This window comes from Lates calcarifer, unplaced genomic scaffold, assembly GCF_001640805.2.
Source record: "Lates calcarifer isolate ASB-BC8 unplaced genomic scaffold, TLL_Latcal_v3 scaffold_20_43, whole genome shotgun sequence".
NCBI classification, from domain to species: Eukaryota; Metazoa; Chordata; class Actinopteri; family Centropomidae; genus Lates; species Lates calcarifer.
In genome coordinates this window covers 408,972-425,427 of record NW_026118149.1, presented here as the reverse complement: position 1 = coordinate 425,427, position 16,456 = coordinate 408,972, and the positions used below count along the sequence as shown (strand labels likewise).

At 47.5% G+C, this 16,456-nt stretch overlaps 1 protein-coding gene across 2 annotated transcripts; it reads left to right on the top strand.

The window, feature by feature from the left end:
* Positions 1 to 745: 745 nt before the first annotated feature.
* tsc1a (TSC complex subunit 1a) lies at positions 746 to 15,161 on the top strand. Of its 2 annotated transcripts, none has more exons than XM_018693411.2 (22): positions 746 to 863; positions 1,718 to 1,835; positions 2,293 to 2,396; positions 2,473 to 2,625; positions 2,912 to 3,056; positions 3,142 to 3,296; positions 3,662 to 3,735; positions 4,429 to 4,619; positions 5,199 to 5,272; positions 6,008 to 6,119; positions 6,203 to 6,294; positions 6,386 to 6,458; positions 6,910 to 7,181; positions 7,550 to 7,707; positions 8,144 to 8,187; positions 8,854 to 9,020; positions 9,280 to 9,462; positions 9,608 to 9,718; positions 9,879 to 10,001; positions 10,235 to 10,422; positions 10,836 to 10,970; positions 11,923 to 15,161. In XM_018693411.2, the coding sequence occupies exons 2-22, from the start codon at positions 1,727 to 1,729 to the stop codon at positions 12,446 to 12,448; spliced, it is 3,189 nt and encodes a 1,062-aa protein (XP_018548927.1). In that variant the 5' UTR covers positions 746 to 863; positions 1,718 to 1,726; the 3' UTR covers positions 12,449 to 15,161. The 2 variants fall into 2 exon arrangements, with proteins under 2 accessions (XP_018548927.1, XP_018548919.1); XM_018693403.2 differs by having other exon boundaries at positions 8,144 to 8,214.
* The last annotated feature ends 1,295 nt before the right edge of the window (positions 15,162 to 16,456 follow it).

Below are 16,456 nucleotides of genomic sequence, written 5' to 3'. Positions count from 1 at the left end.
TCGTGCTTTGGTGGTGGTGGTGAAGTTCATCCAACTCAACAAAGAACTGAAGCAAACAGTCAACACAGGACAGTCTTCAGGACAAGTCTATAACCCGGCCAAAGATCAGACCTAAACCCCACAGAACAACTGGGAGAGAGACCTGAAGATGTCAGTTCAGACACAAGAGAATCTATAATGACAGAGTCTCCCCTGGATCAGGAAGGTCTTATCTTAATTTGTCTTAAAACGAGTATATACATGTACAATAATTCTCTGCTGCTCCGCTCTAGGTTTATTTTGTTCTGACATAAAGTCAGACTCAGTCAACACACACAGCTGCTGCTCTCACACACACTTTAACAAAAAGCTGCCTTTACCCAAACACCACAGGTCAATTAAGGACTTTCACATAACAATTTTGTCTGTCCTCGTTCTTTTCTTGGCATGAATGGGCTTCCATAGATTTTGTATATTTATCTATTTTTTATTTCTTATTTTCATTTCATTAGTAGGAACAATGTTCAATGCTTGATCCAGGTAATGGACAGATATATAATATTAACTGATCTTATTTAAACAATATAATCTATACAAACTCCATGCCTCCTGAGATTAATATATCCAACAGATAATAATAAAATAATAGATGTATACAACAGTGTAAATTTAACAATAAATAATGTCATCTGCTACTTTATTAATGACGATAAATAATGAAATCTTCTCTGATTTCAAGTTAAGCTAAATTTTTCCCACCGTCCCCTGGCTCCTTGAACGCGTCCTGACGTTGATTGACAGATGGCGGTGTCAGGTTACTGCGGGGGGCGGGGTTTTGTGTTGCTCAACATGGCTGCGCCCTGCACGGATCAACAGGTCTGAAGGTAACGCGGATTTTCTGACATTAAACTTTATGTTTAAGTTTGTATTTTACGTTAATAATCGGCGTCTGCGCCGGAAGTGACGCAAGAGCTGCTGGGCAGGAAGAAACCGCTGTCAGCTGCCCTGTTAGCCAATATGCTGCAGACTGTTAGCGGGTTAGCTTAGCACCGACCAGTTGGCATGTTAACTTAGCTGCCAGCTAGCTCGGTCAAAGTGTGAGTCCCAGCACAGAGCTGTGGAGGAGAGCGATGCTAACGGTTAGCCTCAGAGCAGAACTGAAAACGTCTTACAGTGACGTAATAGCAATCTATTACATAACGACAGTGACGTCAGAGACCCGGTGCACACTCTAAAAAATGATCTGGAGAGTAAAGTTCTAAACAGTTTTACCACAGACTGACTTTTATCAGTTTTAAACCAAACAGGATTTTATCAAATACGTTTGAATTAAAGTTTGAGAAGAAGCTGATTCACACAAACTTCACGTCAAGAAAAACTGAAAACATCCGGTCAAAGACAAACTGAGGTCAGACAGAAACATACTGATAAGAACTATTACATCTACCTCTGATAAATCATCACACACCTGTCACACACCTGTGGACAGTTCAGTCAGGAGCCGCCCCCTCGGGGGACCCTTATCTCAGGTGCTCTGAGGTTGGGAACCTGTGGTGATGTTTAGCAGGACTATCAGAGGTCTGTTAGATGAGGTGAATGTGGGTGTGTAGCAGGCTGTCAGGACTACATCAGGTGTGTCAGCAGTTTCTCAGGTGTGCTGTTAGAGGGGACACAGGTGTAATGGGGAGGAGCTGAGGACAGAGGACAGGCTAAATATACAACCTGTGTGTGTCTCCAGGTGTTCACCATGTCCAGGGAGCAGGTGAGTATCAGTGAGCTCTTGCTCTCATTGGACAGCTCAGAGCTGCAGGAGGCGGAGCAAGTCAGAGCAGCAGTCAACCAGCAGCTGAGTACAGGTGAGTTCACCTGCAGAATGTTTGACTAGAGGTTCAACAGGTCCTCCTTTACTTCCTGGTCACCAAGTGAAGTGATGTTCTAGAACTCTGAAGCCAGGTTATTACCTGTCTCTACCTGTCTCCACCTGTCTCTTCCTGTCTCCACCTGTCTCCACCTGCTTCTACCTGTCTCTACCTGTCTCCACCTGTCTCTTCCTGTCTCCACCTGTCTCCACCTGCTTCTACCTGTCTCTTCCTGTCTCCACCTGTCTCCACCTGTCTCTACCTGTCTCCACCTGTCTCCACCTGCTTCTACCTGTCTCTACCTGTCTCCACCTGTCTCTTCCTGTCTCCACCTGTCTCCACCTGCTTCTACCTGTCTCTACCTGTCTCCACCTGCTTCTACCTGCCTCTACCTGTCTCCACCTGTCTCCACCTCTCTCCTGCAGTCTGTCTGACCTGTGGTTTCTCCTCTCAGACAGAGGAGGTGCTGTCCTCTCCTCTCTGGTGGAGTATTACCTGGACTCGTCGTCCTCTCAGGTGGTGCTCCTCCTGTCCTCCATCAGAGAGCCTCATCACAAGGTCAGCTCTTCGTCTCACTGCACTGCTCAGGTGTTTTTACCTGGTGTTAATGGTTAGAAATGTTTTTAACCATCAGCCCCTGTTGGAGAAGCTGAATGAATCTCTGAACAGACCTGGGTCCAGACTGGCTGCTCTCACTCTGCTGGGTCACCTGATCCGAAAACAGCCTCCATGGGTTCATCACATCAGCCGCTCGGCCCTGCTGCCGTCGCTGCTGCGCTGCCTCAAGGTAACAACACTAATACTAATACTACCAATAATACTGAAGTACTGATAGTAATACTAACTCCTACTACTATCAATGATAAAACTGACTCAGACTGGTCTCAGACCTGGGACCTGGTTTATCCAGTCAGTCACATCTTTCTGAGATCACTTTATTAGGAACACCTCACTAACACCGCAGAGGTCTTGAACGCACCGTCATGTCCTTGTGACATCATCAACATGATGGCGTGAATGCTCAGGTGTACAGGTGTGTCTGTGTTGATTGTGTTGTTGTTGTGTCTCCTCAGACGGACAGTGACGTGGTGGTCCTGATTACCGCAGTCCTGATCCTCATCACTCTGTTACCCATGATCCCTCAGGCCGGGAAACAACACATCTACGACTTCTTTGACGTGTTTGGACGTCTCGCGTCCTGGAGCTACAGAAACCCCGGTAACACACTGTCAGCTCTGAATCTCTGACTCCTGCCTTCTGATTGGTCGGCTGGGCGTTCTGATTGGCTGCTTGTTGCCTGCAGGTCACGTACCTGTGGTCCACCTGGTCCACCTCCATGCAGGTGTGTACTCTCTGTTCCACCGTCTGTATGGGATGTTCCCCTGTAACTTCATCTCCTACCTGAGACTCCACTACAGCATGAAGGAGAACCTGGACACCTTCCAGGAGATCATCAAGGTCAGTACAGACCGGGAGAGACCAGGAAAGACTGGGACAGACCAGGACAGACTAGGAAAGACCAGGATAGACCAGGAGAGAGTGGGAGAGAACAGGACAGACCAGCAGAGTCCATGCTAACATGATATTTTTGTTTCCAGCTGTAAAACACATAATAATGTGAAACTCAGAGAAGTGATTGGTTGTTTTTGGTGTTGGAGTCAGACTGTGACTGTAAGTGAGTGAAAGCTGAGCAGACGTGAACAGCTGCTGGACCAGGTCCAGGTCCAGGTCCAGACTGACACAGAAATAGCTGGTGTAAACAGCAGCTGCAGCGTTTCTCAGATAACAGGAGCTGACGTCCTCTGTCTGTCTCTGTCTCTCAGCCGATGCTGGAACACGTCCGGGTTCACCCTGAGCTCGTCACAGGGACTCAGGACTATGAACTGGACCCGTCCAGGTCAGTACCAGTCCAGACGCAGAGACCAGACCTGAACCTGCTCACACCTGCTGCTGGACTGTCTCTCTGATATGATCTAAACCCTGAGGTTCAGAGGTCACAGCAGACCTTCAGAGCAGGAGCAGAGCAAACCTCAGGTCCATTGAGCAGCTGTTCTGGAGCTTTTGATCACATCACATGATGATGTTCCTGCAGGAGTCTCAGCCTCTCACAGGCTCAAGTTTCATCTCAAATGTTCAGAACAGTTTCAGCTTTATCCTGAAGCAACATGTGAAGTCTGATCTTTAATGAATCCTCAGCTTCACTCAGTCTGAGACTCAAACATCAGAGGGACTGAGATAAACCGGATGAATCATGACTTCAGATCCTCCAGGCTCTGAACCAGAGTCACTGCTTCTCTAAACCTCATCAGGAGCTCAGGCTGGACTGAGGAAGACGAGGAGTGGAGGAGAGAGACCAGCATGGATGAAGAGCTGAGGACAGTGAAGACTGACTAAAAGCTCCAGAACAGCTGCTCAATGGACCTGATGTTTCCTCTGCTCCTGCTCTGAAGGTCTACTGTGACCTCTGAACCTCAGGGTTTAGATCATATCAGAGAGACAGTCCAGCAGCAGGTGTGAGCCGGTTCAGGATCAGGTGTTGTTGTTGTTGTCGTCGTGGTGAGTAGTGAACTGTGGTGACTTCCTGTCTCAGGTGGAGGTGTTATGAAGTCCACGACATCGTCATCGAGTGCTCCCGAGTGTCTCTGGACCCTCTGGAGTCTTCCTGTGAGGAGGACGTTTACTCCTCCTCCTCCTCACCCAGACCTCCCCCGCTGCCCTCCCCCCTCCCTCTCCTGGACCTCAGTCCCAGTCCTCACAGCTCAGAGACGCTCAGCAGCTCAGGTCAGTGTCCAACCACACTTTTTCCACTGAAGAGGAAATGACCGCAGTGACTGAAGTTGCAGAGGAAGCAGCAGGAAGCTGGTTGGTCCTGGTTCATCTTCCACTGTCCAAACCTGATCCTGATCCTGATCCTGATCCTGAATGTGAAACCCAGGCTCTGAGCTGACTGTCAGCTGCTCTACGTTACGTCTGAGCTTGTGTCTTCAGGTCGATCATGTGACCCTGTCTGAGCTCTAACAGCTGCTGGAGCAAGGCGGGTAGAGTCGCCAGCAGAGATGACATGAACAGGGTTTTAATGGGTTTCCTGTACGCACCGGTCAGCACAGAAACCACATCAGTCTGTGTGTTAAAGAGGACTCAGTCTGAAGTTAAAAACCTTTAACCCCTGCAGAAAGGAAAACCATTAAAACCACTGCATCATGAGTCAACGTTCCAGAGCGAACGTCACATTTACACAGTGAACGAATGAAAAGATCTGGTTTCCTGCAGGATCCAGGTGGGTCAGGATCCAGGTGGGTCAGGGTCAGGATGTGAGGCAGAGGGAGGCTGATTGATGATGTGTGATGTGTGTGTTGACAGGAAGTTCAGTGTGTCCGCTGCCGTCCGGACGCCCGACTCTGCCTCAGCTGATATTCAACACTTCCTGCTCTCAGGTAAACTGAGTGAACGTCACCTCCTCCTGTAGCCATCGTCAGACTCTGAGTCCTGCTCAGGACCAGCTGAAGACCATGTTGTTGTTGATCCAGCGTCTGAACCAATCAGCTCTGAGCCAGGTGTTTCCCATCATGCAGCACCTGGCTCTAACTCCTCAGACCTTAGGGAGGTTCAAACCTGATCAGACCTGGTCCAGGTCTCCTTCACTGCTTCCTATCTTACCTCCTTCAGCAGAGGAGACACTGGAGCTTCCTTTATGAAAGGAGAGGAGAGGATGACGTCCCATGATGCCTTGCTGCAGCAGCAGATCAACATGTAGAAACAGCAGAGCTCAGAACCTGATGAAATCCTTTGTCCTCTAACAAAATCATTCTCTCTGGTTACCAGACGTTTAAAAAGGTCAAAGGTCAAACACCTGTCTGAACAGAATTCAGTTACCTTTATTGTAATGGATCAACTTATTTCACTGTTGTTATATTCTCAGGAAACTTCACTGAACTGTAGCTACAGCAGTTTGTCTCTGTTCGTCTCCACGTTATAAATAAAGTTGGTGTAAGTACGGTCAGATCCTCGAAACACCGCGGCTCTCTGCTCCTGATTCCTCTCTTCTTCACCTCATGACATTGTCTAAAGGAGATAAGGAAGCACTGAAGCTCCTGAACATGTAGAGACCTGGATCAGGTCTGATCAGGTCTGATCAGGTCCGGATCAATGAGCTCATGTTTCTGTCTCAGGTTGATGATGTCACATGGAGCCCCTCATCTCAGTGTGGTCTGTCCACGCCCCCACCTGAACCTGCTGCTACAGGCTCCGCCCACCCACTGCGCAGGACCACCTCCCTCTCAGGTGAGACACACACACACACAGGTGTGAGCAGCTCTGATCACCTGTGTGTCTTCTCTCTGAGTAAACTCCTGCTGTGTCTCCAGGTGTGAAATGTCCCTCCTCAGCCTCTGTCCCTGTGACTCCACTGACTGAGGAGAACCAGGATGGAGGACCGGCTCCTGTCATCAGCAGCCAGGTGAGGTCAGGACCACGGGCAGACCTCACTCTCTGCTCTCCTCAGCTGTGAGGCTTTTATTGTGAAGGAGTCTCTCTCTGTGTCGTTGCAGGTGAAGCAGCAGCCAATCACAGAGAAGGAGGAGAGAGGTCAGAGTGATGTCATCAACAACAGCAGCAGTGGAGGTGAGCCGATCAGCTGATCGATCTGAGTGACGTCCTGTGTCAGATCAGAGGAGCTGAGATCAGAAAGTTCCAGGACTGCACCTGGAACACAGAGACACCTGAGAGCGGAGGACGGAGGTCACCAGGTGTTTGACCCAGAGAGGAGCAGTGACACGAAGGTCGACTCGTCATACACCTGTTTTTAAATTCAGTTCAAATAACTTTATTTATCCCTGAAGAGCACGAATGAAATCAGACACAGTGAGGAGCTGTGTGACAGGTGTTCCTCTCACCTGCTGCGTGACCATCACAGTGATCAGTTTATTAGGAACACCTGCTCTTAGCTCTGCAGGTCCAGTAAAGACCAGCAGTCATCAGAGGATGGTAAACAGGGTGGAGGTGTTGTGTTCGCTGTCTGCAGGTCTGTGCAGTGACCCGTGATAAACCGTGCTGTGTTTCTGTGTCTGTGCAGAGGTCGGATCAGAGGAGTCCCAGCACCCCCCCCCCTCCTCCTCTCAGCCCGCCCTCCTCACCTCCACCCCCGGCCGTGACGACTCGTCCTCAGCTTCACCTCTCCCTCCTCCTCCTCCTCCCTCCTCCATCTCGCTCTGCTTCACCCCCACCCACAGATCAGGGGAGGGAGGCCCCTCCCTCTCTGAGCAGAGTCCGGCCCCCCCCTACGAGCCCCTGTTTGAGCTGGCTCTGCCTCGGGCCGCCACGGTCTTCATCGGGAGGAAGACTCAGGTAAACCTCAGCGGACTGGGACCAGGTCTCACAGAGGGCCGGATCAGTCTCAATCAGTTCTTCTGTTTAACACACATTTAGATTCAGTCCCTGAGGGGAACAGTGTGTTGATGCTGAAGCTGCTGTTTGTCCCACAGCAACAGGCTTTAGTGAAAACTCGTGGATGATCAGTTTGGTCTGAGTTAAATATCTGAATGAAACTGCACATCAGGCTTCTTCTTTATTCACACAGTTTACAGTATTCACAGGCTGATCAGTGTCACAGCGTCCATCAGTCAAACTGTGACGTTAACACTTGAGGTGATGAATGGATCAGTGCAGGTCTGTGTTTATCAGTGTGTCCTGCTGTGTCTCGTTCTGTCCTGTAGGAGGTGCTGGAGAGAGCAGCGGGGCAGCAGGAGAAGGAGGCAGGAGGAGGAGTGGAGGGGGAGGACGGGGAGGACGATCACACCTCTGTCTCCCCTCTGGAGGTTTTGGACCAGCTGATCGTCCACGGACACGACGCCCACGAACGCCTCAGCAGGAGGTGAGACTGCGAGGACCCAACACGGAGCCCTGAAGAACTCCACTGATCCGTCTGATTCCTCTGCTCAGGATTTCAAACTGAGCTTTGAGTGTTTTTAGTTTCAGAGAGGCAGAGGGTTTTCTGTTCACTGTGCAGTCTGCCAGAGGTTAGTCTGACGTACTGCTCAAACTGCTGATCAGGTATTTAATCACCTGGTTAACAGAAGTCTCTGATGATTTAATGGACGTCACCCAGAGCTGCTGCTTCTCCAGTTCAATGTCTGCTCTCACTGAAACACACACAATGAAAAATACAAATAAGAATATACAATATTAAACAATAAGGTTCATTATAAATGTTTTTACTGGACGACCTGTTAAACATGAGTCTGATTCGCTGACACTGATCCTGTGTGTGTGTGTGTGTGTGTGTGTGTGTGTGTGTGTGTGTGTCGCAGGTTGTCAGCAGTGAATAAGTCGGTGGATCGGAGTCATTTTGGAGGTAAACAGCAGAGCATGAAAACCAAAGGTACCTGAAACTAACACACACACACACACACACACACACACACACACACACACACCTGCTGATGACTGATTCTAGTCTGAGACATGAAACCTGGCTCTGATCACTGGAGCAGATCTGACAGTAGGTGGCGCTGTGACACGTCCTGCTGTTGTTAAACTCATCAGACTGACTGTGCATTAAATCAGCATGTACATGAATATAACCAGTCTCCTCCGCTAACCAAGCTAACCAGGCCTGCTCATCCATCAGCATGTTGTGGTTTTGGCTGCAGTCATGTGGTCCTGTTCTGTCTGGACCCTCAGGCCTGTTCAGGCGGATCAGTTTCCTCTGAGACCGAGCTGAAAAACAGAAGCTGGATCAGAGCGAGCAGCGTTTCAGAGTCACACGTGTTTTAAAACCTTCAAACCTCAGTGTCTGACTTCCTGCGAAGCCTTAAAGCAGCAGTGTGGAGGCTTTAGAGCCATCTAGTGGTGAGAACACAGACTGCAGCCGACTGAACACCTGAACAGTTTGTCCGCTCTGGGCTCCTGTAGAAACATGGCTGACTCCCTGTGTAGATAAAAACATGCTGAGGACCGAGTTTCACTCTGTGTGTGTGTGTGTGTGTGTGTGTGTGTGTGTGTGTGTGTGTGTTGTCAGGCCCGGTCCTGGGGGAGGAGCTTCAGTCTCTGAGGAGTCAGCTGCTGCTGATCCACAGTCAGCTTCAGTACGAACGTTTCAAACGGCAGCAGCACGCCGTCAGAAACCGCCGCCTGCTGCGGAGGGTCATCAATGCCACGGCGCTGGAGGAGCACAGCGTCGCCATGGTAACACACTTTAACAGAGACACCGTTCTCTCCATAATGTTTGATTCAGTAAAAAACAGTCGACCTTTGACTGAACTGAACTGATGGTCTTGGTGACCTCTGACCTTTCCCCCTGTCTGTCTGTCTGTTCCTGCGTTGTATGTTGTGTGTGTTGTGTGTTGTGTGTGTGTGTGTGTGTGATGCGTTGCGTTGTGTATTGTGTGTGTGTGTGTGTTGCGTTGCGTTGTGTGTGTGTGTGTGTGTGATGTGTGTGTGGCAGAGGGCTCAGCTGGGTGTACAGGACGAGGAGATCCGGTCTCTGAAGTTGAGTCTGGAGGAAGAACAAAGACGATACACACAGCTGCAGCAGGACACACACACACACACCGACCAGCTGCACACACACATCCAACAACTGATGCTGCAACAGCAGGACGAGCAGAGAGACAACCAGAGGCTGCAGGTAACACACACCTGTATACACACAGACACACACCTGTATACACACACAGCAGAACAACAACACATCATCAGTAAAGAGGAGCATGTGGGTCCTGCCTTCTGATTGGCTGAATGAAAACCTCTTGTGTTGTGATTGGCTGTTTCAGAGCGAGCTTCAGGAGTGTCACAGCAGGCTGAGAGATCTGGAGGCGGAGCTTCAGAAAGCCAATAACAAGGCTTACAACGCTGAACACCAGCTGACCCAGCTGTCACTCAAGGTGAGGAGATCTGTGATTGGACAGTTTCAGAGTCAGTGTTTCACATGACAATAACGTTTGTGTGATGTGTCAGTATGTGCTGTATTAAAGCAGGTGGTGTGTGTGTGTGTGTGTGTGTGTGTGTGTGTGTGTGTGTGTGTGTGTGTGTGTGTGTGTGCAGCTGTGCAGCAGTGAGCAGCTGCAGCAGCAGATCTACCTGCTGAACCAGCAGCTCGTCCTCCTCCGAGAGACCAACAGAGCTCTGAGTGAACAGCTGGAGGGAGGAGAGACACACACCTGGACTGTAAGAACACACACACAACACAACAACTCTTAAATTCTGACCTCTGAGTTGGAACTTGAAGGCACCGTGAAACAGACTGGACAGCACCTCCTGCTGTCAGAGGACTGTAACGACACGTCTCTGTCACGACAATGTTTTACTTGTTTCACATCAGTTTGTTGAAGAAGTGTTGTCAGACCAGGTTATATATGTCTGTGTGTGTGTGTGTGTGTGTGTGTGTGTGTGTTGGTCAGGAGGTGTCCATGCTGCAGTGCAGTGTGGGTAAGGAGTACCAGCGTCTGAAGGACAGCGAGGTCCAGCAGAGACAGAAGCTGGAGGCAGCCAATCACAGGATCACTGAGCTGGAGAACCAGCTGGCTAAGAAAGACCAGCTGATCCTGGACCAGAAGAAAGTGCTGGAGGACACCAAGGCCCAGAGCAGGTCAGAGTCCTGGTCCAGGTTTTAAACCTGAAAACCAGAAAGAAAGCCTTTCTTCTTAGAAAGTTAGTGACAGTTTGAAAGAGCGTGAGTAGAAACACAACGAGGCTGTAAAGGTGGACTGGTGAGTAGATGGGTTTTCATGTTAACGTCCCCGACAACCTCTGTAGTCTCATTTAGACACTCGTTAGCAACCGCCTTTTTTAAGACACGGAAAAGCTTCAAACATCAGGAGTGGGGGATTTACTGACCCATTTTATGTCCGAGAATAAAACCTGAAAATGTCTCAGACCTTATTTCAGACATTTAACCACAAACACACTGACAACAGGAAGAGCTAACATGCTAACATGCTAACTGACTTCCTGGTTGTTTCCAGCTGAGAATGTACCTGTGTGTCTGTGTTTGTGCGTCAGAGCTGAACTGTCGGCCTGCGAGAGTCGCTGCGTCGCTCTGAGGAGAGTCGCCCAGAGTCTCCAGACCGAGATGCTTCACCTGTACAGCCTGATCCACCTGGACACACACAGCCGGCCTCAGGACGTCTGCAGCAGGTAAACCAGGCCGACTGACTACAGGTGTTAAATACAGACGTCATGTGTGAGAAGGAAAAGAGGAAACATAAATCACATGTTTGATAGAATGCTGGAGCAGGAGGAGGAAACAAGGTCGTTTCAGGCAGGAATCTGCAGGTTTGTAAAACCTGTTGGGTCTGAACAGAACAGACAGAGTAAACTCTGGTTTCTGTCTGCATCATGTTACATTCATGGAGTTTGCAGGATATTACAGACACACTGAGGGTGTTTGTTTGTGCAGTTAATTCACACGTTCATTTCTTTTTTCAGACTTGTTTTCTTGTGACTGTTCACACAGAGAGTGAATACTGAGCAAGGAAAAACAGATGAAGGTTTTTTTGAGAAGGAGGTTGGTTTTTCTCGGTGGTACGTGGTCACATCACACAAACATCTTAAAAACAGTGGAGCTTCAGCTCCCGGACATCTTTCTGCAGGTGGCTCTGAATGTGCAAAGGTCTTTAGTCAGGCTAATGTTTGCTGTGGGTTCATGTGACTGGGCTCGACTCTCACATTAACGTGTCTGAGCAGAACATCCCTCAGAGCTCAGTCAGACTTTACTAAACTGTCCACGGTCAGAAAACGTCACAGTTTATTTGATCTGGACGACAGCGGTTTTATCCTGCACCTCAGAGGTGAAGGTTAAAAACAGAACCAGGTCTCTGTGAACAGAAGGACCAGAGACAGATCCTGGAGCTGGTTCCTGAACCAGGATCTGCCAGATCAGACTCGTCTTTAAATGAAGCTACATTAGTCGTAGCAGACGACCTGAGGCTGCAGCAGGAAGACAACGCTGTGTTTTCAGTTTATATTCAAGACAAAGTTTATTTTTATGAATTATGGTATTTCTTTTTTCATAATGGAGCTTGAAACAGTCTGAAACAGCCAATCAGGAGACACAGCTGATGATGTCATGTGATGTTTCCTCCCTCAGGCCAAACGGCGGCGGCGTGGCCTCACCTGTCGCTCAGGGCGTCCTCAGGCCCCGCCCCTCCTCCTCTGCTGTAGGTATAATAAACGGAGCTGTGGAGGCTCTCTCCACCTCCCCCCTGCACCTCCCCTCCTGCTCCTCCTCCCCCCTCTCCCTGTCCCCCATCGAGTCCCCCCTGGCCGTCGGCTCGTTCCTCGAGCAGCGAGCGCGGCAGCTGTTCAGACCGACCAGTCACAGCCAGGAGGAGGAGGAGGGGGAGGAGGAGGAGCAGCAGGAGGAGGAGCAGGAGCAGGAGGGGCAGGAGGAGGAGGCCCCACCAGAAAGTCCTCCTCTGGGTCAGGAGGCAGAGGAGGCCACCCTCCTCACAGGGAGCCCTCAGACGGAGACTCCGATCCAGGCTGCAGCTCCCAGCCGGCCTGCCTCTAAACCTCCAGGTCCTGCTCCCCCCACAGACCTGACCCTCGCCGTTCGACAGAGGAGACACGAGCTGAGCATCATGGACTATGACGAGACGCTGCCAGAGTACTGAGGGAGGACCAGAGAGCGGTCAGAGACCACCACTGACCTAGTCTGGCTTTATTCACACTTTCAACCTGCTCATTAAAAACAGTGGAGTGGAAACAGCAGGAAGTCAAACAGGTATCAGGAAACAGAACAGTGTCTGGTGCTGTGTTCACTGGATAAACTGAGAGATTCAGTCGCAGTTTAACGTCAGACAGAGCAGCTTTTAAATCCACTGAGTAGAATGAACAGAATTTATTTGCTGTAAATGGCAGTCTGACTGTAAATTAAAAAACTGAAGCTACAGTCGACAGAAGAATACGAATGAGAAAATTAATGATAAATGTTTCAACAACTGGAGCAAGTTGTGCTAAAATTAGCTTATATGCTAAAACATTTTAGCTAAACATTTCTGAAACAGTTAATTGAAGTTATTTTAACAAAAACATTAACTAATGTTAGCTACTTTTACAGAGATAATAATTAAAAAAATAGCTCATGTTCAATCTGATGTGATTCAAGAATTAATCTAATCTTTAACTTGTGCCAAGATGTAAAACAAGATAAAACATGACATCAAACATCAAGTCTTAAAAACCAAACAGCATCAGCAGCAGCTAAATACAACAAATCAAATTAACAACTTAAGTAAATTGTCATTGGTAACGTGACATTTTACTCCATAAAGGAGCTGCTCTCTGATCTCTAAAAGCCTCCTGTGTTTTTACCAACTTGATATTTCTGGCTACAATACAGCCAACATTAACATGCTAACATTAGCCCTCAGCACTCAGATATACCTGTTCCAGAATAACAGTTAAAAGAAATTACATTTTTATGCGTCCCTCAGGTTTGTGCAGAAAATATTGAGTTTACAAATGGGGCTAAGCTAACTTTAGCTTGTTAGGAAAGGAAAATTTGGGAATTAGATTGAAAATATTTTGCACATGAATAAAAGCTTGATGAAATATGTTTTTTAGCTCATGCTCTGAATTAGTTGTGCTATTATTAATTGTGACAGCTTACAACTTATTAAGCCAAAAAAATTCAAAATACGAATGGAAAGAATTTAGTTTTAATGAATTTACAGCAGCTGTGCTAATGACATAAAACTACTATAACATGATAACATGAAACTACTTTGTTCACAACACTAAATGAAATCAGAAATCAATAACTCTACTTTAATAATTAATCCCATGACGATGTTAAAGCTGCAGACACAACATCTGGCATATTAATATTAATTATGGACTCTATTCTCTCTATTCTCGGTCCTTTATATTTTATGCTAACGTGCTGGTTTATTTGTCCATAAACCATCAGTCTCCTCTCTGCACTGTCAGCCTTTTCTGAAGTATTTTCTGGAGTTGAACCCCATGTGCCGCTGTTCATCATCCCCTACCCTGTGTATGCAGTGAAACTTTGAACTGATCAAGAAAGCAGCTTCAGTGTGATGTTATAAAGCTTTAATAGAGGGAAAAATAAACCAATAAAACCAGTTTTTACCTTTTAACCCAAGGCATGGAGGTTAAACACTGGGTTTTGGTGCATTAGGAAACAGTCAGTGGTGAGATGTCAGCTTCAGGAACAGGCCTTAGTATTGTTGTGAGTAAATGATGAGCATGCATCTAAACTGACCTGAATGTTCCTTCACTTTGGGAAAAATATCTCCTCAGGTTCATAACTCAGGTGGGAAAACATGAGCAACTCACATCTGCAGTTGATGGTGTAGTGACAGATGTGTTCAGCCTGGCTCATTGGAATAGTTTTAACATTTAGGGAAATACAGTTGCAGTTGAACTGCTGCTTCCAGTCTTTATGCTAAGCTAGGCTAATTTGGTTCTGGTTCCAGCTCTGCTTTTATGATGCGTTTAGGTTATATATTGTGACTTTTTAAAATATCCTTCATGACTCTGAAACTAGGATGTTTCTGAAAGCTGCGATCTATTAGACATGGGATTGAAAACCAAACAAACATGGTGACATCACATCAGCCAAAGTCTGTTGTTCAAGGTCATTAAACTCAAATGAAAGGATCTGGTGTCATATTGTTAATGCTATCATTACATAGCTAGCGTTAGGATTAACAGCTGTTTACTGACCAGTCTAGAAGAAACGTGAGTTCAGCATCAAACTTCATTCCTTTACTCACCAACATCTGTCTCCAGAGGTGGAAAACAACGCCAATGTTTTGCTCCTAGTTCTATCACCTTTTTCCTCTACTAGAGTTAGCATGCTAAACAGCTAGCCTTGGCCTCTCTCATCACTTTCCGAAAGGGACTCACTGTAGTGTCCGGTCTGTCCTGAAGAAGTAGCTCTGTTCAGGTGCAGTATTCTGAGCTCTAACCACTCCCATCAAGACACCAGAAATGTACGAACAGCTCCTTGAACCTTCACAAAACCAACTGTGATCCTACAACTATCCTGATGACATTAATGCAGGCAGGTTCACTGCAGTGACAAACCAAAGACCTCCTCTGAGTCCAGCTGATTAAACTGAACTAGTAAGACTCAGAATGAGCCAGGTGATTTTTTTTTCTCATTGTTGGGCAGCAACTCAACATAGCAACATCTCCACCTCAGCAATGTTGCTGTGTTCACCTCTGAACCATGCTGCTCTCAGGAAACATCTGGATCTGAGCTGGTTGCGGCAGTTGTGTTGCTCTGTGTTTCACCAGCTGCAAGAGACGAATGTTAAAACTGTGAACACTAAAAATAAAGACTTGTACAATCTGAAAGATCCTGTGCTGATTATTCAGATCAAAGCTCAGAGCTGAAATGTGTCTGTAGCGGTTTCAGCAGCTGACTCACTGATCAGATGATCTCTGGCTGAAATCAATGTTTCTTTATGTTGTTCGTGTTCAGCTGCTCGGATTCAAAGTAAAGCACGGACGGTGGAGGGAGGTCTCTCTTCCATTACAGGTAAATCTACAGGTACAGCTGTAGTGAGCTTCTCGTACCCAAAGTATGATGTAAACAGACTTCACGTAATGACAGAGCAGAATCCAGTGTCCTCGTCTGTCCACAGATAACAGATAAAGATGCAGTTTCAGGATCGGTGCTGAGGCAGCTGGACTTAGTTTCACCTCTCATCTGAAAGGCCTCATCACTTCGAACAGCTGGTTGGGAGTCCCAGGTGTTTAACCTTTGGCAGGGTGGAGCAACGACCCATTAATGAGACATGCCTTAGCTCACGTGACCCTAACGTGACGACAGGGTGAGTCAAAGACTCAGGACCAGCTCCAATGTGACAGGCCCACCAAGGGTTAAACACCTGGGACTTGCCAGGTAAAACCTAAAAGAAGTCCAGCTGACTTCAACTCATCCCAGACTACCGGGACCTGGATTACTGAGAACCCGGTAAAAGGACTTCCTGACGAAACAGTGAAGCCACAGTTTCCAGTGGACAGACGAGGACACGGTGAGTTCTGTCTGAGGAGGTGGTTCATCCTGTCACGTGTTGACTGAAGGTTTGTTCACGTTCAGCGCAAATAAAGAACGAACCGTCGACCTCCTTCTGAAAAACAGCGACTACGTTAGTGGTGTGCGATACTGCATATTTTAGTATCAATCCGATACCAAGTAAATATGGGCCAGTATCGCTGATACCAATACCAATACTTTTCAATAAATAAGGTGGATGCGTCATTGAATTGCTAAATCTCAATTAATTTTCATGACCTTAAGTGTTTTTTGTGATGTTTCCTTTTTTTATTATTAAATAGTTAAAACCCAGGACAGAATTAGGACAAAGTTTATAATTAAATAGAAAATGCTTTTATATGTTTATATAAATTGGTAGTGTTTCCACTATGCCTGACTAGCTTTTTACAAATCCCACATTTTGCTGTTGTCTCGTTTTCGGCTTGAAAATACAGCCACACGGCGCTCCTCTTCCTCTCTGCCATTCTTCTGTTGTATTTTCTCTGTGCGTGTGCTGATGAACCTGAGCCGGCAACTTGCTTGTTTGTTTGCTTTGCGAGTCTAAGTCACGTCGGCGCAACATCTAAACACAAGAGAAGGGGGGGGGGGG